At 41.0% G+C, this 26851-nt stretch overlaps 1 protein-coding gene across 1 annotated transcript in view; it reads left to right on the top strand.

Moving 5' to 3' along the window:
- COL4A2 (collagen type IV alpha 2 chain) overlaps positions 1-26851 on the top strand; it is a 142590-nt gene that overhangs the window by 28573 nt on the left and 87166 nt on the right. Inside the window, exon 4 of the mRNA XM_060784984.2 lies at positions 9990-10070. Coding sequence (XP_060640967.2) covers positions 9990-10070 — 81 coding nt within the window. The remainder of the gene's footprint in view (positions 1-9989; positions 10071-26851) is intronic.

The following is a 26851-nucleotide window of genomic DNA, read 5'->3' as shown; positions in this document are numbered from 1 at the left end:
TCCCTGGTTTATTAGTACAAGCACCGAATGCGTCATGGAGGAGGGAGAGGCTTCCGCTAACCGAGGAGCCCCCATAGAAGTCGTGGTGGGGAAGGGGAGATACGGGAAAAGGAGACCTTTAATTCGGCCTAGGGAACGTGGTTCAACTTTAGTAATCCCAAATCGGTCTCCTGATACGGTAAGTAGGTGTAACCAGGATGGCGGTCCCTCGGGATTGAAAGTGGTGCTGTTGAACGCCAGATCTGTCAATGGCAAAACAACTTTCATCCAGGATTTAATCCTGGATGAGCGGGCAGATCTGGCGTGCATCACAGAGACCTGGCTGGACGAAGCTGGAGGTGTAAATCTGACCCAGCTTTGTCCACCCGGGTTCTCTGTGCAGCATCAACCGAGATCCGGAGGGCGGGGAGGCGGGGTTGCAGTAGTCTATAGAGATTCCATTTCTCTGACCAGGACCCCCATCCCGCAGTCAACAAATTTTGAATGCGTCCACCTGAGGGTGGGTGACCGGGACAGATTAGGGATTCTGTTAGTGTACCGTCCACCTCGCTGCACTACAGTCTCCCTACCTGAGCTAGCGGGGGTAGTCTCGGACCTGGCATTGGAGTCCCAACGGCTGCTTGTGCTGGGGGACTTCAATGTCCACGCTGAGGCTGCCCTAACGGGAGCGGCTCAGGACTTCATGTCTACCATGGCGACCATGGGTCTGTCCCAACAAGTATCTGGCCCCACCCACAGTGCTGGACATACATTGGACTTGGTTTTCTGTCAGGGATGGGAGGAAGGTGGCGGTGTTGAGGAGTTATCCATCTCTCCGTTGCCATGGACCGACCATTTCCTGGTCAGCTTTAGACTTACTGCGCCCCCTAACCTCCGCAGAGGTGGAGGACCTATTAAATTGGTCCGCCCCAGGAGGCTTATGGATCCGGAAGGATTCCTGATGGCTCTCGGGGATTTTCCCGCCACCGCGGTTGGTGATCCTGTTGATGCCCTGGTCGCTCTCTGGAATGGGGAGATGACCAGGGCAATAGACACGATCGCCCCAGAACGTCCCCTCTCAAGTAGCCGATCCAAACCGGCCCCTTGGTTTACTGAGGAGCTGGCGGTGCTGAAGCGAAAGAAGAGGGAACTAGAGAGCGTGTGGCGTTCGGATCCGAGCGAGCCAAACCGAACACGGTTTGTGGCCTTCTTAAGGTCATATGCCGCGGCAATAAGAGCCGCTAAGAAAACTTTCTTCGCGGCCACTATTGCGTCTGCAAAGAACCGTCCGGCTGAACTGTTCCGAGTTGTCAGAGGCCTTTTAAAACCCACCATTCAGGATGGGTGCCCTGATGACTCGGCTGCTCGCTGTGAAGCTTTTGCTCGGTTCTTCTCAGACAAAGTCGCTTTGATCCGCTCTGGACTGGACGCCGCATTAACAGCAGTCTCTGAGGATGTAACACGAGCATCTGCTTGTCCGATTTTGATGGATTCATTTCAATTGGTTCAAACTGAGGATGTGGACAAGGTACTTGGAGGAATGAGAGCTACCACATGCATCCTAGACCCCTGCCCATCCTGGCTTCTAAAGGAGGCCAGAGGGGGATTGGCCGAGTGGGTTAAGGTGGTGGTCAATGCCTCCCTTCGGGAAGGCATTTTTCCAGCCAGCTTAAAGCAAGCTGTGATAAAACCGCTGTTGAAGAAGCCATCACTAGACCCCACTCAATTGGCAAACTATCGGCCTGTTTCCAATCTTCCCTTTTTGGGCAAAGTCATGGAACGTGTGGTGGCCTCACAACTCCAGGCATTCTTGGTAGACACGGATTATCTAGATCCGGCACAGTCTGGCTTTAGGCCGGGACATGGTACCGAGACAGCCTTGGTCGCCTTAGTGGATGATCTCCGTCGGGAGCTCGACAGGGGGAGTGTGTCCCTGTTGGTGCTACTCGACCTCTCAGCGGCCTTCGATACCGTCGACCACAGTATCCTTCTGGGACGCCTCGCGGGAATGGGTCTCGGAGGTACTGCTCTGCAGTGGCTCCGGTCATTCCTCGAGGGTCGGTCTCAGAAGGTGTCACTGGGGGACTCCTGCTCTACCCCACAACCGTTGTCTTGTGGGGTTCCGCAGGGTTCAATACTGTCCCCCATGTTGTTTAACATCTACATGAAGCCGCTGGGTGAGATCATCCGGAGTTTCGGGGTGCGGTGTCATCTGTACGCAGATGATGTCCAACTCTGTCACTCCTTCCCACCCGCTACTAAGGAGGCTGTCGAAGTCCTGAACCGGTGCTTGGCCACTGTGACGGTCTGGATGGGGGCGAACAAATTGAAATTGAATCCAGACAAGACAGAGGTGCTCCTGGTCAGTCGCAAGGCCGAACAGGGTATAGGGTTACAGCCTGTGTTAGACGGGGTCGCACTCCCCCTGAAGACACAGGTTCGCAGTTTGGGTGTGATCCTGGACTCATCGCTGAGCCTGGAGCCCCAGGTTTCGGCGGTGACCAGGGGAGCATTCGCACAGTTAAGACTCGTGCGCCAACTGCGACCGTACCTTGGGAAGTCTGACTTGGCCACGGTAGTCCACGCTCTGGTTACATCCCGTCTTGATTACTGCAACGCTCTCTACGTGGGGTTGCCTTTGAAGACGGCCCGGAAGCTCCAACTAGTCCAACGGGCGGCAGCCATGGTATTAACAGGGGCTGGGCGCAGGGAGCACACAACTCCTCTGCTGTACCAGCTCCACTGGCTACCGATTAGCTACCGAGCCCAATTCAAAGTGCTGGTTTTGACCTTTAAAGCCCTAAACGGTTCTGGCCCTACATACCTATCCGAACGTATCTCGGCCTATCAGCCCACCAGGACCCTGCGATCTTCAGGAGAAGCCCTTCTCTCTATCCCACCTGCTTCACAGGTGCGGCTTGTGGGAACGAGAGATAGGGCTTTTTCTGTGGTGGCCCCCCGGCTTTGGAATGCCCTCCCTACAGAATTAAGATCAGCCACCTCGCTAATGGCATTTAGGAAGAAACTAAAAACCTGGATATTCGAGCAAGTCTTCAATTGATCTTCTACGTGATGTGTCTGACCATGGATTGCAATCAAGGATAACGAATTGGATTACGATTTTAACTATGAGATGTCCCGATCTGTATTGGTGGCCCAATACTATGTATGTTTTTATATATTTTTCTAATTTTAATCTTATATGCTTAAAGTGAACTGTATATTTTAACATGTTGTAAACCGCAATGAGTCGCCGCACAGGCTGAGATATTAGCGGTATACAAGCATACCAAATAAATAAATAAATAAATAAATAAATATCTTCTTGAAATATTTCTGCTTGTTCCCAAGACATAGACATTTCCTGAGTCTTGTTCACAATGGGAAAGGATGTGAACAACAAACCAGATGACATTGTGTAAGTCTGTTGAAGGAAATGCGCTGTTTGGATGTTTATAATCTCAGTGTGTTGGCTGTTTCTTTTTTGATAAGAGCATTTTTGGTGTCCAGAGCAAACCACAAGTTACATTGCTGTCCAGATACAATATTTATGCATCCTTTGTGCACTAGAGGAGGCAAAAACTGAAAAGGAAAGAAAAAGTTTGCATCCTAAAAAATCTCTATATGGTTCTTGCCACATTAGATGACAGATTTGTGTCATTCAAGACATTTAATGTGGCTTTATAGCAACTTCCTCGTACTTTTCCAGTTTAATTGAAGAGGACAGTCTCATGAACCCACAGGGATACATTTCAGACTATGAAAACATGAATTGCAGAACAGAAGGACAGCACACTTTGGCCTCTGACATCAGCCCCAGTTGGGGGTTGTCTCCCAAGAAGAACCTAAGAGACAAGAGGGAGATGACGCTGGTCTCATACACTGGCAAGAAGCAGCAGCTGTAAACTACTTGCTTTTTTGCCAGAAAAAACACTGAAATCCAAGTTATTTGTGTTATCAGAGAGTTGAGCATATCAGGAGGAACTATGAGATGCCACACTTGAGGAGCAAGACCATCAGTTAAAGTTATAAAAGCTTTATTGAAGACAACTGCATGAGTGATAGTAAAGAGACTGGGGATCCTTCCTCTAAGTAGGCTAAGCTCAACTTGGGAGAAAAGAAAAAGGAATGGGGAATTCCAGGAAGGGGTCTGAAAACTTGAGTAGGAGTCTAAATATCAGTCTAAACTTCAAGCGATGGGCTTTCCTACTAAACTTTCTCAACCCTGTCTACTGATCTAGCCATTTTGCACTGTGAAAGCTATTTTCTTATTTAGGGCATTACTGAATTCCAGCAGGTTGTTACTTTAATGTTATAATTTTTTTCCCCAATCAGAATAAGCACAGGTGACCCAGTTTGGATCAGAAGCCTAGAACAGGGCTGGGATAGAAAGGATTAAATAGTTTACCTTAATTTCCTATAGCTATATTTGAGTAAGGGAAAAAAAGAGAGGAAAAGATTGCTTTAAAGACATCCCTATGTAACATGCAGTTTAACCATAATCAGAAATTTGTAACTACTACCAAAAACTCTGCAAGATTTTGTATGGAACAACGCTTGTGCAGTTTGGAACCTATTCAGAGTATGGTCATGATTTCACATTTAATGTGTTGTAGACAACAATCCTGCATCTTCCCATAATCTGTCACTCTCTTATTTTTGAAAGCAGGTCCTAGGGTAGAAGTAATGCAGTGTGACGCCATTTTAGCTGCTATGGTTCAATGCAATGGATCCTGGGAGTTGTAATTTTGCAAGGTCTTCACCCATCTCTGCCAAAGAGTGTCACTAAGCTGCCAATCCTAATATTCATGGCATTGAACCATGCTAGCATAAGTAATTCTACTGTGTAGATGCACTCCCTAGCCTAGATTTCCTATCCAGCCATATAATCAAAGTGAGTGGCACCCTGCCTTTGGAAATGTATCTTTCAGAATATGAGTTTAGCGAATGTATGCAGTCCACAAAATAGAATATGCAGTTATTAAAGAGTTGGTTATTAATACGACTCAAGCCAGCTCTACACTGACCCGCTATCTCAGGGCTGATCTGGTGTGGTGTACACCAGATTACCTCCAGGTTAGTTTGACTGCCATGGATCTGATCCACTGCTCTTCTGCTTTGACCTGTCACTATGGATGTGCCCTTAGTTGTTTATAAACTTCCATAAGGAAGGAAGTTCTTTAATGATAGATAGGAAGCTTGATCCCATGAATAAAATGAAGATCTTGTTTTGCTATATACTATAGCACTTCAGAATTTGAGGGGAAACTGCCAAAATGTTTTTAAATATAATTTTCCTCAAAAAGCTACATTGTTTTGATGTTCTTCATATTTCAATGAATTTATTTGAATTGCAGATTTGCACAGTAACATCTGTTTGTCAGGAATCAAAAAAAAAAAGTTTATTGATGACAGTCATTAATTGAATGTGTGTGTTTTTGTTTTTTGTTTTTAAAAAAAATACCAGACCTTCATTTTCTTAAAGTACAGAAGGGTGGAAGAAACATCATTGCTTTGCACAATAGATTTCAGTCCAAAGTAATGAAGAATTCGAGAATTGTAGTGTTCATCTTGTACTCATTGTAAACAGAAATAGGTATAAGAAATAAATGGTCCCAAAAAAAAGATTAAGATTAGTAAACTAATCATCATCGTCATCGTTGTCGTCTTTATTTGTATCCTGCCCCATCTCCCCATAGGGACATAAATTGAATAGTAGAAAAACCATGAGCTGTATTTGTCTTAGATCCTTTAGGATCATGTTTCCTAGACATGTTTACTCAGAAAAAGTGAGTAAAGAGGAAATTAGTATTCTTGGATAATGTGAATAGATTTTTTAAAATTTTAAATTATTGTGGTATTTGCCGCTTTCATTACTTGATACATTTATAAATTCACTGAATCTTTAAAAGTCTGATTTCTAGTAATGACAAGTCTTCCTTTATTAATACTTTGTACACAACGTTCGGTATAAACACTAAACATTCAGAGGGGGAAATGTTGCTCACTTTATCTTATTCTACTATTATAAAATTCTAGTTGCATATTTAGGTGTATTTGTGTTACATATATTACCTGATGTCCTGCAATTGTCAACTCAGGGATTGACTGTTAGACTATGCCGATCAATTTGTAGGTCAACCAGTTTGAATGTGGGATGTTTTGAGAATTCCTTTGTTAAACTAAGCCATCAAAACCAAAGTAGAAATGTTGCTAAATACAAGCAACCTCCCTTAAGTGTGCAAGATCATCTACATGTACACTTTTTGTACTCTGGACCAGCCCTGGATTTCTCAGAGCTCCACTTTGGAACTGAGAAAGGTGGTGGGAGTGGAATCCAAATAATCCTACTGGATATTCACCTTTACTCAAGCTGTCATCCTTTCACTGCAGTAGCTGGTGGAGAGCTCTGTCTGGACAGCTCCTGGCTAACATCAAAGGTGTCTACATGACCAAGGAGAAGGGCAGGATTGACCCCTCCTTTTACCTGCTGACACAGGCATCTTTGCTAATGTCAACAAAGGTACCTGGCGATTGTCAGGTACCTTTGTTGACTGAGTTCTTTGGCTGGCGGCCATGGCAACAGAAACAGTATAACCCTGATCCATCCATTTCTTCCTGTATCAGTGGAAAATGGGATGTAGTGCTGACCCATGTGGGCAGTGGGCAGTTTCAAGTTAGCGCTGGTTCATTTGCTCTGAAGTACTGGACTACTCTGGAATTTCATTAAAACTCTAGAGCATTCTTCCAACTTCTAATATGTGGGAAACCTGGCTAAATTGGCTTTACTCCACATTACCAACCTGAAGTCTGGACATGTAGGAGCAATTTCTAGTTGAAACCTGAACATGATAATGATGATGATGATGATGATGATGATGATGATGATGATATAGGGCCAGTGCAAATAACACCTTAGTTGTAAGACAAATTCACATGGAGTTAAATTCAATTCATGTGATATCACAGAAGGGTAGATTTTCACCCAGTTGTTAAATGCAAGTAACAGCTATTGGAAACACAGGGGGTGCCCAGATAACACTAAACCTCTAATGCAAATTGTTCTTCAAATGTTTCCAAAAGACACCCACACCACACCACAACCATATTTCCCTTCTGCTTAACTACTTAGTTTACCTCCTCCACCCCTATGACAGTACACAGTGTCCTCTTGCAGCAGCCAGTTCATTCAGTCCCAGTGACTGTTAGCAAAGCTATGGTGAGCAACAATAAAAAGACAATGATCACCAGAACAGCACAGTACTTAAAACAAACAAAAATTAAAATCAGGACAAAACCCCTGGCCAGAGACTTGTTTGTACGCTTCATTGCCAGTTTCACATTTTCCAGGCTCACATTAAATGAAAAAAATCATAGGGAAATATTTTCCATTTTCTTCTAAGATGTTATTTTTCAGGAGTAGTACAGAAAATGGAGGGATATCATTCCTACTGCAGTGGTACTGTGAAGAATTATAAATAAAAAGTTTAAAAGATGTTTAAAATGTTTAAGATATGTGCGTCTTCCACCACCTTATTATTATTGTTATTTGTAAGGAGGGAAAATTGTAAATTTCTATTGTAAAATTTGTAATTATTTTCTGCAAAACTGTACTTTTAATACATGGAAATTACTGGAGCATTACTTTGTGATTAATTTCTTTCTGTGATCTTTACAGTTTCACCAATTTGTAACTATCATAATTTATTGAAGGATTTGTCATTCCTTTGTGCAGTTGTAATTTTTAAATAATATCATCAGAATGGTTTTCCTCCTCAGAATGTGATGGTAGAAAAGAAGGAGCACTGAGCTATTTTCTTTTGCTAAAGATAAAGGGAAAGGTTTCCCCTGATATTAAGTCTAGTCGTGTCCGACTCGGGTGGTGCTCATATCCATTTCTAAGCTGAAGAGTCAACGTTGCCCATAGACACCTCCAAGGTCATGTGGTCAGCATGACTGTATGGTGTGCTGTTACTTTCCTGCAAAAGCGGTACCTATTGATCTACTCACATTTGCATGTTTTCAAACTGCTAGGTTAGCGGAAGCTGGAGCTAATAATGGGAGCTCACCCCACTCCCTGGATTCAAACCGCCAACTTTTCAGTCAGCAAGTTCAGCAACTCAGCAGTTTAACCCACTGCTGCACCAGGGGGCCCACACTTCTTTGGCTACAGGGATGATGATGATGGTGATGACATACTACTGTTAATAGAAAGGATGGATTTGAGATTCTTTCAAAACTTGCCTGCTATACTTACTTCTGAGTAATCCAACCATTTCTACCTCTGACTATGCGTACATTAGATTTTTGCACTGTGTTTCTTCTCCTTGTGTTTCTGAGCACAGTGTGCATGGAAACAGGTTGTCTTTGGAATGGTTTGCTTTTCTGTGTGTTTTATTCTTCTATAAACTGCATAGGATTTTTTAAAAAAATGCAAGTCTAGGCCAGCATGTAGAACACTGAGATGCAATTTCAGATATATACTGAGGTTGTTTCTAGTAGTAGTAGTAGTAGTAGTAGTAGTAAATCTGCCCCATCTTCTGGAAGGGAATCAGGGAGGCTAAGATCCTTAATTTAAAAAAGTCTCTTCTTAAATGTATCTGCATCCTAATTCCCAGCTGTTTAACCTGTAGACTAATTTATACCTCAAAATCAAAATGTTAGTTTTTGTTAACATGATACCAGCTTATGAACAAATGTCTGAGTGTCTGAAAGCTGAAAGAAAGTGCTGAATATATTGTGTATTTAAGAGTTTTAACCAACAAAATTAAGTTGAAAGCAAGCCTAAAATCTTTGCATCTAGATTTAAAAGAACAACTAGCATCTGTGGCAAATGTTATGTGTAATAAATAGTATCTTGTAGGTAAACCTTTATCGAATCCTTAAGACAGACTTCTCTAACTGGATTCTTTTTTGGATATTTTGAACTGCAGTTCCCAGCCATTTGAACAATTAGCTAGGATTTAGGAAAGGGATATACAAGGCCTATATTCGCTTATGTGCATCAAATGTTTCCCCTTTTTTGTGTGTAAACCATCCTGAATAAAGTTTTATATTATTATTATTACTACTACTACTGCTGCTGCTGCTGCTACTGCTGCTGCTGCTGCTGCAGTCCAGCACCTGGAGAGCTATTTCTTTAATTAAAATTTCCATTGCCCTCTTCCATTGCATTGTGTTAAAGGGGTTAGAAAACATGTAACTCATCAAGTATTTTCTTGGCTTTTTACCAGGACCTGCTTTTCCAGTGAAACAAAAAGCTAATTTCACCCTTTGTGATGAGGCATATTCATTTAGACTTCTGGATTCTGGTCTTTTGTACACTCCCATTTGGACCTTAAATCCTCAATTCTCACTCAGGACCCAAAGCAGTGTTGGTCCACCTTTCAAAAATTCAAAGGCCTTGGAGATATACATATATCCCAAAAGGCCTTGAAGGGCCTAAATTGGGGAAATCTGGTGTCTCTTCTTTTCAGCGATATAGTTTAATGCTTGCATATCAACAAACATACATGAGGAATAAATTGTACCATTTTCCACTAAGATAATAGTGGAAAATGAAATAATAGTGAAAATAGGCCATTTCAATGCCACTAGTTATCTTGCATTCTTTTGACTTCCATCCCAACAAAAATGTCAGCGTATGTAATATATCAGGATTAAGAGGAATTACTTACACTCTGTAAAGCATATATAGCCTATTTAATTGTATTTCTTATCAGTCTGTTCAATTTTTTAATCATATCCTTTGACTCAGAATATTTAATCAGTCCCTTTTTAGCATCATGGGACACAATACCATTTTTAAAAAATCCATCTTAAAGCAAACAAGTACAAAATACTTTTTTATTTAATGGTGAGTCTTAAATAGTCAAAAACCTTAAAACTTATGATAACAGAATGAACCCTCTCATGATAGGTCTTCATTTAAAAGTGCTACTCTTGAGTATGCCACATACTTGGATTCTTATTTGTTGTCATGTTTTTAAATATGTTTTTTTCCCTTTCAGGGAGGAAAATCTTATACAGGACCATGTGCAGGAAGAGACTGCAGTGGAGGATGTGAATGCTTGCCCGAAAAAGGATCCCGCGTAAGTACCATTGTCCTTTAACAGAAAGAATCTGGTTTTTATGTGTATGGCTGGTAATTTTTTCCAGTACTTCAGAGATAGATATTAATCCAAATGTTTAGTTAAGTGAAGATAAGTCTTTCTGTTATAATGAGCAGATTTGATCCCCTGAAGGCTTTGGTTTGGTGATGTAACTAAGCCAGGTCTGAAGCTCTGGGCTTTTCTGATTAGTAGGAACACTGATATCCTCAGCCATCTTCTTGGATTCCCCTACTCCATCCTGAGCCTAGATGCTATATCCATAGTAGATGGAGGCAGACATATTTTCCCCAGCTGCAATGTGTTATAACAAGCTATGTACATCTACACTAACCATATAATTCAGTTTGAAGTGAGCTTCCAACTGTGGTGGCAACAAAAACATATACCGCCAAAATGCACTGCAGTGCAAAAAAAGGCTTTCAGTGGAAAGTCAGTGGAAAGTCTGAGTTAAGTCTCTTGATGCACTTCAGTAGCCCAAAAACTAAACCACATCACACAGTCAATGCTAGACAAAGCCTGGAATAGATTCACTGCCCAAATCAAATGGGAGCCACCAGTGCAGGTACAGCAAGCAAAGCCAATGCCAAACCATAGCAAGCAAGTACACATAACCAGCATGATTCAGCCCAGCTGACAGTTACAGTACATTTATCCTCTGATAGCAGGAATACTTCTCAGAAGGAAGCAAACCTAAGTTCAGTATCTCCCTTAGTATGCACACGCTTGTAAATTGAAAAGAGACATCTAAAAAAAGAATTGTTTTGCAAAAAAAAAAATTCAAATTGGCTATGAGCTTCCAGGAATTACAGCATGTTGAAACTAAAGGGCAATTTTCCTAAGCTGGTGCCTTCCTGATATTTGAGATCAGAGCTTTTTAAAGGATGGGTGAGGACCCCTTCCCCAACCTTCACCCCCCTCCCCCCTTCATCCTTTATATATTTGGGGTCACATAAGCATTTGTCTGGTAAAAAGAGGTTGCAAGTCAAAAAAGCGTAAAAAACTCTTACAAGATCTAGTATCCTGAACATTGACCATGCTGCATGGGCAGAAAGTCCAAAACACTGGAATTCGCTTGGACTGTGGAAGATAGCTACAGAGATAAGAAATATAAATTGTGCCACACTGTTTGAAAAACTTTCAGGTTTTCATTCCATGGAAACCGACAGATTCCCCTTACTTCTATATTTTGTTTGGCCAGGTTACACTCCCACCTAATTTCAGCAATGCTGAAATTATGGATTTCATTACTGTTTTGAACATCTTGCCACTATCCAGAGGAGAGGGTAAGCCTAATATGGGCTGAATACTTAAAGCATACAAGTCAGCTTATTTATTTATTTATTTATTTATTTATCGTGTCAGAAGTAAATTGAGAATACAGTTATAATGTATAAAAAACCACAAAGTTTAAAAACTTTGCATTATACTAGATTTCCTTTGATCAGAAGCTGGCCACTTGGAGTGCCTCTGGTGTTGCTGTGCATTTGGCAGGGCTCAGACTGCATTGCAGTAGGTGGTCTGTGGTTTGCTCTTCTCCACACTCACATGTCGTGGATTCCACTTTGTAGCCCCATTTCTTAAGATTGGTTCTGCATCTCGTGGTACCAAAGTGCATCCTGTTCAGTGCATTCCAAGTCACCAAGTCTTCTGTGTGCCCAGGGGACAGTTTCTCATCTGGTATCAGTCACTGATTGAGGTTCCAGGTTTTAGTCTGTCGCTTTTGGACTCTCTCTTGCAGCAATATATAAATCAGTTGATAACTGAAAGGAGTTAAGATATGGAATGTAGCATAGTGTGTTAAGGGTGGGGGGTGGACATTGGCGGGCAAGATATAAGAGAGAGTGTGAGTGAGAGATAATTAAGCTATATTTTAGTATTAGATTATCTCTAGATCTATTTCAATATGGTTTCAGGCCTGGTTATTGAACGGGATGTCCCTCTCTTGGACCTCTCAGCAGCTTTTGATATAATCAATCATGGTATACTTGTAGGCTTCTTCACTGGGATGGGACTGGGAGACATTGTTTTACAGTGGCTCCTTTCCTTCCTGGAGGGGCATATCTAGAAGGTGATGCTGGGAGACTCATGTTCAGACCCCTGGTCATTGACCTGTGAGGACCTCATTCCCCCACCCCCACCCCACCATTCTGTTTACCATATACATGATACTGCTGGAAGAGGACATCTGGAGTTTTGGGGTGCAGTTCTATCTATATGCAGATGACACTCAACTCTCCTTTCCACCTAAAGCCAAGGAAGCTGTCCTGACCATAAACCAGTGCCTGTCATCAGTAATGGACTGAATGAGGACAAACAAATTGAAACTCAATCCAGCCAAAACAGAGGTGTTCCAGGTTGGTTGAAAGGCAGACCAGAGAATAGGAATTCAATCTGTGCTGGATGGGGTTACACTCCTGTTGAAGATACAGGTTCACAGTTTGGGGGTCTTTCTGGACTTGGCATTGAACCTGGAGGCCCGGATATCTGCAGTGATGCAGAAGTGCCTTTGCACATTTAAAACTTTTGTGTCAACTGACTCATTTCTTGAGATGTTGTATCTGACCACAGTGGTACATGCATTAGTTACATCCTGTCTGTATTTCTGTAATGCACTCTATGTGGGGCTGCCTTCAAAGATTGTTCCTAAACTTCAGCTGTTCCCTAGGGTTCTCTTGCTCCCACTGCAGTTCCACCAAGAAACTTTATAGAAGTCTCTTAAAATGTATTTCCTATAAATTGTTGGAGTTTCACTGCTCACAACAGCACACTACAGCACTAGCCATGCCACATGGAGGGTATTTTAGTGTTATTAGTGTTTATTAGGATATGTGTACCATTGGAAATAATCTTTGAACTGCAGCTTGTCACCAAGTATAATAGGAAGGCGTCTACTTTATCTCACAACAATGAATCAAAAATTAATGTTAACCCTGTGGGTGTTGAAAGGGAAGGATGGCCAAGGGGGTACTGTGGTATCCTGGAGCACGGCTTCTTAAACTTTTCCACTCACAACTCTTTTCAGCCCAAGAAAACTAATATGTGACCCTTGCTGTATAGGTATATAGCATAGATATAAAGATCAAACATTTACTGACAATGAATCAGCATTTGCAAGGATTGCTAAAGAGGCCAATTTTACTTTTTTGTGGAGTACAGCTGAAGCATCTTCTGCATCACCCATTGTAAACACTGCATAACATATTTGTGTAAATGTCTAAAACAGCACTGGGTAATGTTTACAAAACGTTTACAGTTGCCACATTTTTCAGAAGCCCAACGTTGAGCTACAGGGACTCCATTAGTGGTCAGGACCCACAGTGTGTCCAGGAACTGTTAATAAAAGTATTGAAACAGATAATTTGAAATTGGAACATTGTTTTTATGCAAACTTTAAACAACAGAAGATCATTCTTGGATATTTTTAGGACTTTATTTTGGGATTCATGTTTCCAGTCTGTCCAGCTGTTGAATGCATTAGATGAAGACCTTAATACAAAACGTGCTTTGTTCTTCAAAATGAAGAGACGCTTATTTTTCCCAACTTAAAACAAGACTTCATTAGCTTTAGAAGGAAGTAATAATAAAAAATGACCTTTTAAATATAAAATATCTTGTCATATAAAATACAAGTAGACGAACACAAAACAAATGGCTTTCAGCAATCAATAGTGACATTTACAAGAAAACAATAAAGTAATAGTGATCTGATTAATTTTTTAATCTTTTAAAATTATGTATCTAGTTCAGCTTCTTATGCTCAATAGTATTTATAAATTGTTTATACATACCAATTGTCTTGCCAATTGTCTTCCATACTGATCAGCCTACCTGTTACCTATCTACAGTTAGTCGTATAGATATTACATAGCGTTTTGTCCAGTTTTGCAGTCCCAAAAGTAGCTCATACCTATTCCCTGTAAACCAGTTGTTCCCAACCTTTTGGTCCTCCAGCTGTTTTGGACTTCAGCTTGCCCAATTCCTAACAGCTGGTGAGCTGCCTGGGATTTCTGAGAGTTGAAGTCCAAAACAACTGGAGGACCAAAGGTTGGGAACCACTGCTGTAAACAAAGAGAGGGAAAAGACCTCTGTTTACATGCAATAGTGCCCCTCACTTAAAACATGCAATTGTTTTAAAGGGGGAGGCACTCAAATAACATTGAAAGAAGCAATGCAAACATTTTTCCTGTATCTTGTGTGGCTATATAGCAAGTCCTTTAAACAAGCTGTGCTCCTAATTAGCTGTGGGTAGCTAATTTTTGTCTGATTCCAGTAGTCAGCAGCTTGTGCAGGACAAACTAAGCATGACATTACAATGTTTTGCTGCATTTAGCATGCACATTTCCCCCTTGAAAAGAGATGTCATAGTGTCTAGGTTTTGCAATCTCCCTAATGCAAAACCTAGACACTGATGGTTGTGGTGCAGAAACCCCTCCACTGTGTGTATGTACCTCAAGTTATGATGACACCATGAATTTCATAGGGTTGTCTTAGGGCAAGAAAGTCTATAGGTGCTTTTACTCTGATACTATAATCCAGCTTGGAAACAATTTGGGAGAAAGTGGATTTGTTGCAACAATGATCAAATTTCCATGCCTAGCGCTGGTTTGAGATGAGGAAGGTGATCACATCAGTCATGGAACCTGGCCTCAAACTGCTTTTCAGAGGGGGGGGGGGGGTGTCTCATTTTTTCAGGAGAAATGTCCATCAGTCCACTGGAGGCATATGGGATTTTAAAAAGGGAAAAGAACAGTTAAAAGAAGAAGTAATGTAATCACCCCTTTCAGTCCGTGCTTCCCACTCCCCCCTCTGGATTCTTTACTGCTCTTTAGCAACAGCAGCTGTCTGCAATGCACTCCACATTTTGCACAGTGGATTTTGCCTTGGATCTGGGATACACTGGCATCTGCTGCATTGCAATTTTTTTTTTTGCACCGTTGGGCTTCACAATGACTTCTAAAAATAAGTTATATGTCTTAGATGTGTGCCTTAGTCTACATTGGCGCTGTGCATTTTGTAGCCACTGTTGCCTCAAGTAGCTTTGAACTGCATTGTATTGTCTATTAAGAAGGGCCCTCAAAGGTGCTTTTGCTAATTCCTTCCTCTAAAATATAGTCCAATATAGCCGATATACATTGCAGATCTCCCATCCAACTACCAACTAAGGTGGACCATGCTTAGCTTCCAAGACCAGACAGACTCTGATACCTTTGGGGTATTTAAGCCTCCCCCACTACTAGCTAAAATCTTCCTCATCAACAGGACTGTTATTTATGTTTCTAGACTACTTTTTATTCAGAAGTGGGTTTCAGGACAATGTAAAAGCATATACAATTTAACATTACAATTAAAATGCAAAAAAAAAAAACTATTATTACAACACTAAAAGGTCAGAGGGAATGAACTCCAAAATCAGCAGAGATTACAATAAGCCAGTATGCAATTTACCAACAAGGCTACCAACTGCACAATTTTGGACATTCTTGAAATAGATCAAATCACATTTGTTAGTTACCTTGCTATTAATGCCCAAATATCCCCACTCCTATCTTACAAAGATACATTAACAAAACTTAATTTAATATGATACTCTACAAATCAGGCTGTGGTGCTAGCAGTGTCTTGTAGTTCATTGTTTGTTGGTTGTAGATACACATGTTTACATGTAAACACACATCTGTTTATTAAGCTGTGCCAGAAAAGTCATTGTTAGGGCCAGACAGTGTCTGTTGATTTCAAAACACAATATTTTTCATGATATTTAGAACAGCTTTTCAGCAGACTTTTTATTTTTGCACTGACTACTTTTAACTGTTTTGCATGGAGTAGTGAGAGTCAGCAGCCTTTAGTACCTGCAAATGTCAATGTATGTGGTAGTGGGAGAAAAGTATTGTTTCTCTCACATAACACAAAATTACAATAGCACAGTAAATAAGTGACATGTTTGCTACCATTAATTATGTAGTTTGAAGTAGCCACCTTATTCTGGCTCCATGATAGGGAAATCTCTGTCCTCAGAGCACCTGGCGAATAATTCACATGCTCTCTCCATTCCTGTTATTTCTTATCCTGTCATCTCTGGTCTGATAGTAACAATCCGTCTGTCTGGTTCTAGAAAAGATAGAAAGCAAAATAATGCCTTTGTCAAGTCTTTGCTTTACTATGTTACTGTAGTACCCGTCAAAATCTGGCTCTATGCATCTGGGAAATCGTATTAGCATTTCTCAGGCAGAAATTCTCTCTGTGAATTAAAGTATTACTGATACATATTTATCCCATGAGTAAGTAAAATTATTATCACTAGGGAGTAAGCTGAAAGCTTTGGCATTGTTAGTATCTCAGACTCTCAGTTAGCATTGCAGATTTAATTCAAAACACCTGGAAACAATCTTTGCCAAGCACAAATAACATCTGCATTGTTACACAGTGTACCATGTGTCCCAGATTAATTCTTGGACATTACATATTTAGCTTCCTCTGGACAAAGCAAAGTGTGTTTTCCTTCCTTGAGAACTAATGAAAAAAATCCATTCAAGGCTAAGCACTACTAAATATGATGGTAGGAGAGAAACATATATGTCTAATACTTTCTGGTTGAAATCAGTGGGATTTAGAATTGCTTTTCTTTTGATGTGTCAAGTTCCATGTCATGGCAGCAGAATGTTTTGGAAATGCAAAACATGCAGAAAGATGCCAGAAGTGGAACAGTGATCTGGAAAACAAAACAACTTTTCCATTTAGGAGTGTTCAGGACATTAGATATTTGCAATCTGGAATTCCGGAATGCATACTGTTTATCTTCTCCATTGACTGTGGAAGAGTTGATTATACTAGAGCTCAGAGCAGATCTTTACTTTGCATCTTTTCCCAGTATTTTCTCCAGACCAAGGATCCTACAAGGCTTAACTGGCCTTTCAGCACCACAGAAACTGTGTGCACAATGGTTCCCAAGGGAGGGGGACGTTCAGCAGTCCTCTTGCCAGGCCTATAGCCAAAATTCCCTTCCCACACGTACACATCCAGAGAAGGAGCAAAGGCCTGGGGATCCAGTCATGCGCCTTTCTTCCAGAAACAACTAGCAGAGCAGATCTATTAGCTACAGTCTGACACATTTGGAAGCCTTGGTTTGAAGGTTTGTATTCATGGCTACTGAGCTGGCCATGGCATTACCAGAGACGTCGCTTCCTTAGTGTTTCTTCTTGTTTGGTGGCAGTTTATATTTTGGCTTGGAATTGTTTGTGTAGCCAGAAATTATTTTTGATTTTGAGAAAAGAACTCCCTGAGTCTAAAACAGCCCAAGAAGGAGGGAACTTAGCAAATTTGCCCCCTCCAATCCCTAGAGTAAGGTTTGGAACATTTTGAGCCCTTTCTTTAAAAACAAATTTTAGAAGAGTGCAGAAATTATTGGAAGCATATAAATAGCTTGTGAAATTAATGTGAGTCTATAGACCTTACATTTGTTGTTTTGACATATTTGGGAGATTTTGTGGGGGACTAGTTATTCTGTCAAGGGAAACCTTTACTTAGTTATTCTGCCAAGATGCATCCAGTAGAAAAGATGCCCCATGGACTAACCTCCCTGTTAGGCCACATTTTAACTTATGGGCCTCATAATTTAGCCAGTTATGGCCTTACATGAGGCAAGCAACATATTTCCAGGCATCATTACAGGGTGGCAAATGTAACTTGAATAGAAAGGCAGCTTGGGAGAGGCAGTTTTGAGTTGCACCTTCCTGTCATTCAAAAGAAATAAAAACTGTTGGGAGACTGACATTTATCCTCTATCTATCATCTAGTTTGACTCTGATGGCAATAAGTGGACAAAAATCTAATTTATTCAAATGGCAACAGTGCAAGACTGGCCCAGGTGCACTAAATTTGCCTGAAGTATTGCACAGGCATTGAGGGAATTCTGCCATTGTGCCTGGGGCTATAGGTCTTAGTGAAAGATACATGGACGTGATATCTCTCCCCAGGGGATTGCTTCTTGCCCTCCTTTAGGAAACTGGAACTCCCAAGGACCAAGACACAACAGATAACTCGAAATGGTCTTCACAATGAGTTATCTTTCTTAGGCATAAACTTGATGTTTCAACGGGGATAGAGAAAATATACGTTACAGTCACTGAAATCTTGGGTTCAAGGAATTTGCAGCTGAGAAGCTTTCCAAGTTCCCTCTTTTCTCAATGGCTGTGAATGCCTGAGCATCCACAACTCCAATCCAAATGGCCTATATTTGAAGGCACAAAGTCTTCCTCTGGTGCCAAAGGACTGGTTTGAAGGCGCTTGAGACTCCTCAATGTTGTCCAGGAAGATCTGGGCATGAGGTGTGAGTCTCAAGGGTAAAAACCTGAGAATTGGTGATGAGAGATAGCTTAAACAAAGGCTTTAGAGCCAAATCTTTTTCACGTCTGTCTATAAAGCTGTCTGATGGTAGAATGAAAAGAAAGCCCTGCCCTCTTCTCCAGGAAGGGGAGGAGCCAACAATTAAGCAGGGAAGGCAATTCAACAGATGCAAACAACATTGATAGAAAGCAGTAGATAGCCAAACAATTCAACTGTACATTCACATACAAGTGGGGCCCGATGCACCATCACAGGAATCTTGTGACATCTCTTTTCAAAAAGCATCATATGGTAGAGATGTGACACAATTTTAATAGACAGTGTACAGAAACAGCCAGATTGGAAGATGTAAAACACCAATGCAATGCTTCAACCTAGAAAAATGGTTATTGGGTTTTCCTTCCATGTTTTTCCTAAATCCTAGATTGCATAGATAAAATCAAGCAAAAGCAAAATATAGTTTAGGAAACTTAATATTTGTGATGGATGACATTCTGATACATCATAACAACAACAACAACAACAACAACAACAACAACAACAACTGTACCCCGACACCATCTCCCCGGAGGGACTCAGGGCAGCTTTGCAAAGGAAAAGACACAGGACCTTGAGTAACCTTAAGAGTATTGAATTTGATGTTTGCTAATGACTTAAACTGTTGATACTGGCAAAGCAGATCATCACTGACAAATTAGGAAGTTAAGAATAAAACAGGAAATTCCAAAGGAAGAATTTCACATTTACTAATAAACAGAGAGAACAAACTAAACCCCTAATGGAAAGGAGCATTTTATTGTCAAGCTGTCCTTGAATAATATTCCCATGGTTCTTGAACTGAAAGGAAACTATACAACTAATCATTACCTAATATTATTAATAGGTTTCTTGGTAGATGTGTTGGAATGAGTAGGCCAGGCTTATATTGCAAATTGCTGGCATGGTCATCCAAGAACACAGCATGGGAGATAGAATATGGCACATAACCCAGTATTGTAATATCCTGGCGCTATCATTAAGACACAAAAACATTGTTCTCTCCAAAGCTTCACAGCAACTACTTATTTGTACTGAATTTGCCCCCCCCCCCGTCCCCCCAGTGGCAGAGATATAATTAAGTTACACCATAATTGTAATTTAATAAAGGACAATGGCACTCCTTTTGTTGTTGTGCTTTCTCTCCGTAGTGACTTACTTTAGAGTAAAATACACAGGGGGAAAAATTCTCTTGGGATTTTTTTTGGAATCTTGTTCATTTCTTTCAACAATAAGGACCTTGATCAACCCTCTGTTTTGAGGGAGACATCCTAGCAATCTAAGGAAGGGTATTCCAGAGTTTGGGAGTAACCACCAAGGTACTCATAAAACCAGGCCACAGAACATGTTGGGACAAAAAGACAGGCCTTTCCTGAGGGCTTTAAACCTCTAATGCAGTGGTTCTCAACCTGTGCCCCCCCCCCCCCAGGTGCTTTGGCCTATGACTCCCAGAAATACTAGCCAGTTTATCAGCTGTTAGGATTTCTGGGAGTTGAAGGCCAAAACATCTGGGGACTCACAGGTTGAGAACCACTGCTCTAATGGGCTCATAACAGCCATTCACAGTAAATGCAAATTGTACGTGAAAACTAGCTTCGAACATGCTTTATAGCAAAATATAGCAAAACAAACTACAATCTCAATCAAGTAATTTTAGATAGTTCTAAATTTGTGTATACATTTGTGTAGATTGGTAGCCACCCCAAATTTCTATGAGGATGGATCAGCAGAAATCAAAACATCAACCACCTTTACAGTGCTGTTCTTTAGGGAGGGAGAATTCACCTTAGCTGGGGGTGAAAAAATACACCAGAAAGTCCCTCTGGATAAAGGAAGGAAGCAGAAGCCAGAGGAATTAAAATTGCAGAAACGCCAGCCAGGAAAAGGAAGGGTGGGCTGACATTTGCCCTCCTGCTTTGCTGCACTTAGTTTGTTGAAGAGTTTATGATTTAAACATATTGCAGCAGTTTATATAAGCAATAGTGATGTAACCACAGCAGCTTGGTTTTATTTCTCTGACATACATGGTTAATAGAGAATGTGTATGCAGGGGCTGCAGACACACTACTAGAAAAGGCAATGTTGTTGACAGGGCTCTCCATGCAGCCTACTAGCACAGAGCACAAAGATTTATTATTGCTCCTTTAGTGAAAGAAGGAACTGCATTGTAAGCTCTCTGTATAAATTCCTGGCATAGTGAACATTTTTGGGAGAAAAGTGTTAATAAACGCATCACATTTATCCACCACAGAATCTTACTTTATGTTGTATTCTTACTGGGTATATTTGTAAAATAGTTAGCAATTACTATGTAATATGTCCATGCCTATCATTTATTTTAATTATGGGTTGAATCCAATATTTGATTCCCTCTAAAGTAGACCCAGTGGGGAGTTGGCAAGTGAACACTGATAAATTTAATTGACTCTGTTTTGCCTTATCTCCACAACAATTTAAGATATTGAGTTCAGATTTAGTGACAACAAAATTATATTCGATATATTTTCATATCTGTTTCTTGTTTTATGTTATGGTCATGTTTCACTTTAAAGTAAGCAAATTTATGAGTGGTACATAGTCGATCAACATCTTTAAGTTGTCATGGATAGATCATTTTCTGGTCAGGGCTAGTATCACAGCTACAACCTATCCCTGCAGAGGTGGAGGGTTTATTAAAATGGCCTGCCCTACATAGAGACCCTCAGTAAAATGAAATGGTAAGGATGACAACTTAGAGTGCAGAGGCCAGAAAACTTGACTTTTCTGCAACAATATAAAGGACTTCTCCATTCCTATAAGGTGGCAATACATGCAGCGAAGAAAGCTTTCTTCTCTGCATGTATGGTGTCTCTGGATTCACATCCAGCTGAGCTGTTTGGAGTTGTGTAAGGTTTAACCCAAACACCCACCCCTCTGAACCTATTATTAGAATCTTCAGTAGCTCATTGTGATGCCTTTAATAACCATTTTGAAGATAAAACCTCTAACATAAGAGTTGACTTAGATGACATTGCTGAAGCAGAAGTTGATAACAGGTGTCCAACAACTCTGTGAGTAGGATTACACCGGATCAGTTTCAATTGGTGAGTACTGTTGATGTGGACCAGCTGCTGGGACAAGTACAGAGGACAACCTGCTTTCTTAATCCCTGCCCCTCTTGGCTGGTCATCCATGGAGGAGATAAAATTTGATCTCAAATGCAACAAACTATTAGTGTCTCTCTCAGGGAAGGGAATTTTCCAACTTGCTTAAAAGAAGCAATAGCTAGACAATTGCTGAAAAAGCCTCTCTGGATCCTCTCAATAATTAACCAGTGTGTTATCTTCCTTTTTGGGGCAAGGTGACTGAAAAGGCAGTTGCCTCAAACTCCAGGCATTATTGGAGTCTTTCTTTTCAGTAATATTTTAAAAATCCAATGTAAAAAAAGACAGGGAACCTCTGGATCCTCGGATGCTTGACAATGAATTCCCACCAGTGACAGCCATCAGTGGTGAGAGATGATGAGACTGGTGCTGTTCTGATGAGATAGCATCTGTTTGAAAGACTACAGATCTCCCATTCTTAATATATGCTACCCTAGTTTTCATAAATATTTCTTACTTTTTATGAGATTCACAGAAGTATCACCAGGCTAACTAACTTTGACCTCATCCTGCATTGCAGGCTTCCTTTGTTGCTATCTGGACTGAATCTTTTGGGATCAAGCTGTAAAGACTCTCATGCTCTTTGACTTCATTGATTTAACTTTAAACGACACATTCTTGGAGTGCTTTCAGCAGAAGGGTTCTATATAGCATGAATGTGGGAAAAAGCATGTAAAAGAGAGAAACAATTTCAAAAACTATTCCCTTTTGGTGCAGTAGGAGAGCTTCCTTCATTTCAGTTCCCATCGTGTCCCAAATCTGATTATCATATGAGGTTTCAAAGTATGAGAAATTAAGAACTGCTCTAGAATGGGATGCTTTTTAAGGAAATAAATGGTTGGCCAAAACCCAATTTCACAGCTGTAGATGTTAGTTTAAAATTTGTTCTCATTTCAACTATGATGCAGCATAACCAAAGTAAATACTGTATAATGTTTTTGAAAGTGGTAATGTGCCATTAAGGGCCAAATCTTCTTGCAGCTTTTTCTTGCCAAGGTTTGCTCTCTTCCCCATTTATTGAGCGGTAATTCATTACCAGAGTTTGGGGAGAAAATTAGACCATAACCCCCATTCCCCAATAATAGTACTGAAAAGTGGCTTTTTAAGGTTCTACTTAACCCCAGTGTTAATTTAATCAGTTAATAATCCTATTGCTCACTGAAGTTAGAGAGCTAACTATGTTATTTACCAGCTGTGCTTCATAAATATGTAACACTTAACTAAATTAAGGAATGCTGTCTTAACTCAGTTCAAATCAAGGTTTATGTCTGAGTGAAATGCAATAACATAACAAAACAAAATGCTAGAAGCCCCCCATCCCCCAACCTCCAACAGATTAACCAGATCTGAGGATGCTCACTCAGCACAGAATGGCACGCTGGCCCAATTGTTATACTGAAATGTGAAGCTGGGTCTGCGGCAGGTGGCAGGAGCAGAGGCAATATCCCATTCTGCCAGATAGCATCATGTTTAGCTGACTGGAACATTGAACAAAGAGGCAGTCTGGTGTATACTGCAACGTAGCTATTATAAAAATTAAAACTAACCCAGGACTCTGTTGGGAAATATGAGAAATAGTGCTGTGTTTTACAAGTGGAATAATTTATGGGAACATTGAAGGAGGAGTGTTGCTCCAGAGGGTAGGACCAGGTCTAATGTTTTTATGTTACAGGAGGATAGATTTTGATTGAACATTAGAAGGAACTTCTTGACAGTAAGAGTGGTTCAGCAAGGGAACCAGTTGCCTAGAGAGGTGGTGGGGTCTCTTTCTCTGTGTACCTCCAAAAAGGGTTTTGACTCTTTAGATTAGACATACTCAACATGCAGCCCAAAGGCCAGATGTGGCCTTCACAAGGCTTTGGTGTGGCCCTCAGAGACTTTGAGCCTAAGCCTAATAGAGGGAAGTCACATGCAGCTCTACAGCAGACTAGCCAAGTATGTTCCTTGTATGTGTTTCCTTTCTCTGTGCACCAATGTTACAAAACTTTTAATGAAATTTTAAGGGGTATGAAATTTGGATGACTTTTTGAGAGGTAATGGACCTTTATTCAAGGAGGTTCGAATCTTGGGCTCCAGGTTATGCTAAAATGTAATATAAACTTGGTCATTTTAGAAGGAAAAAGAGGCGTTAAAAAAAGATGGACCTCAGTTCTTGCCTCTGGCATTTTTTCTCTCTTTGTCTCTGTCATCTCCTCATCTGGTGGTTAAACCACCAAATCTGCACCATTCATTTGTGAGGGAGAAAATTGGCTATGTCACTCTTGTTTTTTCTTTTTTCTCCGGGTTACTTCTGTCATCTCCTCCTCCAGTCAGAAAAACCACCAACTCCCCACCATTCATTTACTTCACATGTGATTGGCCCCAGTTCAGAGCCCCTTAGTATCAGAGTAATGTCTTCATCTATTCTCAAATTATTGAACAGCCAGATATAATGAATTGTTAGATAAGGAGAAATAGCTGTATATTTTATGGCTTTACACTATCCACATCAATAGGAAATACATTGTTTAATTAATTTTAATTGATACTGAGGTGTGAGGTCATATGTTTTTCCCCACCATAGGATGAGATGATAGAGGCAACCCAGAGGCAAAGAGAAAGGATTAGCAGCAAGAGCTGAGGCACTTCTTCTTTCACTCAGAAAAGGACTGCAGCTTGTCACCTTGCTGAGGAGAGGTGGGGAAATTGAGGTTCATCTGCTTTGCTGTTTGCTCTGAAGGAAAGGAATCATCTCATAAACCTGGAATGAGGCCTTCAAAACCTCTCTGTGGCCCAAAAATGTTTAGTCCATTTAATTTTGGTCCCTTACTACTGCCAAGTTGTGCAGGCCTTCTTTAGATGGAAATCTTGCACTGAGGAGATGATTGGACTCAGGCCTGTAGCGAGGGGGTGGTTTTAGGGGTTCAAACCCTCCCCGAAATGTTTCAGATTTTTTAAAAAAAACCTGGTTTACTCATGAATTTTAACTGGTTAACCAAATCCCCATGCTAAGTCTATGAGATGCAAAAAATTAAGAGTCCCTCCAGAACTGTAAGCACTATCTCAAGCAAATATTGACAATTTATTCACACTGTCATTACTTGCAGCAAGAGCCTATGTAGTGAAGCAACCAAGTTGGGGGCCAGACTTGGTGGAGGTGGTTGATAGGGGTGGAGCTGCAGGCTATTGAAAGTTGCTCTGCCTCCTGCTGTGCTCTTTGCTTCAGCGTGAGCTATGAGGCAGGTTTCAACTCCACCCACCCACAAAATTTTCAACCCTCCCCGAAATTTTCACCCCCCACCCCCAAAATTGTCAACCCTCCCCGAAATTTTTTTCTGGCTACGGCCCTGATTGGACTCAATGGCCCCATGAGGCCCCATTCAGCTATATGATTCTGAAGTTGTGCGGAATTTTTTTGTAGGACTTTTCCTTATAAAACTGTAAATTTGTGACTAGTGTGGCAAGAACACATGCCTCCTCTCTCCCCCCCCCCCCCATCACTTGCTCCGACAATCATACAGAAAGTTCTTTGTGTTGGTGTGTGAGGCTGAATTCTTGCGTCAACCCACACAGTGCTTTAGCCCTTTTCATATGCACACAGAGATTATATGAAAAAACCACATTAATTTCACTTATGATTTATAAGCAATTGGAGGAGAGGCTTTAGAAAAGTGTGTTTCAAACTGCAAATAATGCATTTATATATATCAATGCAATATAAAAACATATCTGGACAGAGAGCAATATAAGTGTGTAAACAAACATTCCATGAATAAACTTTTCTAAAGAAATTCAGACCCCTCCATGTCATGTTTATAAGAATATAAAATGCTTTTGGCTGCCCTGCTTTGAGCAGTGAGTGATATTACCATGGATGGTAAGGAGGGAATCAGGCACAATCAGCTAGGGAAGTGTCGGCCACATTGCCCTGCCAACAGGGATTCCAACTTTCACTGCAGTCATTTTCTGCTAATGGCTGGTATCTAAAGGCCGCAAACACACATGCATACTCACATACATATGTATTTAAAACCAGCAATCCAAATCTGGTTAACATCCGCTGATGTTAAGGAAACATGACAGCACTTTTCAATTTAATGCACCGGGATTGTGGCGCCGCTGGCTGAGTGTCAGCTGCATTAAGATCACTCTGACCAAAAAGGTCATGAGTTCGAAGCCAGCCCGGGTTGGAGTGGGTTTCCAACCAATTGTGTGTAGCCTGTTGTCGACCTTTGCAACCCGAAAGACAGTTGCATCTGTGAAGTAGGAAAATAAGGTACCACCTTAAAAGTGTGAGGAGGCTAAATTAACTGATTTATGAGGCCATAAAGAAGACTCCAGGAAAGCATTCCAGCGGGGAAGCATGCGGGGAATGCGGAAGTGCTTCATCAGCGTCACAGATGGATGATGAAAGCGACCGTGGCGGCCAGAAAAGGTTAAATAGCCTCTGTGTATGTCTGTATATGTTTGTATGTCAAAAATTGGCATTGAATGTTTGCCATATATGTGTACACTTTAATCCGCCCTGAGTCCCCAGCGGGGTGAGAAGGGCGGAATATAAAAGCTGTAAATAAATAAATAAATAAATAAATAAGGTTTTGAATGTTCAGGTGTGGCATAGCATATAGTTCAGACTTTTCATAAAGAGATTCAAGTGAAGAAAAGCCAAAAGGTAATGTGAGAACATTTTAAAAATATGTGTCTTGCATAATTCTGGAAATATTAAAGTTTGCTTACTTTATGTCACCTACATAGTGTATCACTTCCATTCCATCGGGCTACATATTTTTCTCCAGTGTTCCCTCCTATTCTCCAAGGGGATAATTTTCTTACCTACTCTCTTGTTCCTGCCTTCTGTTCCTCCTACAGTGTTTGGAAGCATAGGGGCCTCCTGAACCTGCGTCTTAATGAGGTTGTCCATTAAACATGCAAAGCAGGTGCAGCTCTGTCCTCTCTGACTTGAAGTTGTTGAGAGAGCCAGATGTGTATCAGGACCCTAGTAAAATTCTAAAAGGGTGAGAGAGAGAGCATTCAAACATCCATTGTCAGTGTCCATAGTCTGGTTGCACTTGTAGCAGGATTGCGAAAGGAGAAAAAAAGATCTGGATCCACCTGTTCAAAATGTTATCACTGTTATACACGTTGCCAAAAGCACAATGTGATTACTTTTGCTTTGGCTGTGTGAGCGCCTTAGGCAATGCAGCCAATTCTGTCATGTTAGGAAAGAGGAGGGAGCATTATTTGGCCACAGCTGTTATT

The sequence above is a fragment of the Anolis sagrei genome, chromosome 1 (genome assembly GCF_037176765.1).
Source record: "Anolis sagrei isolate rAnoSag1 chromosome 1, rAnoSag1.mat, whole genome shotgun sequence".
In the NCBI taxonomy this organism is placed as follows: domain Eukaryota; kingdom Metazoa; phylum Chordata; class Lepidosauria; order Squamata; family Dactyloidae; genus Anolis; species Anolis sagrei.
Note: the sequence above shows the minus strand (reverse complement) of the source record. Positions and strands in the feature narration are given on the sequence as shown.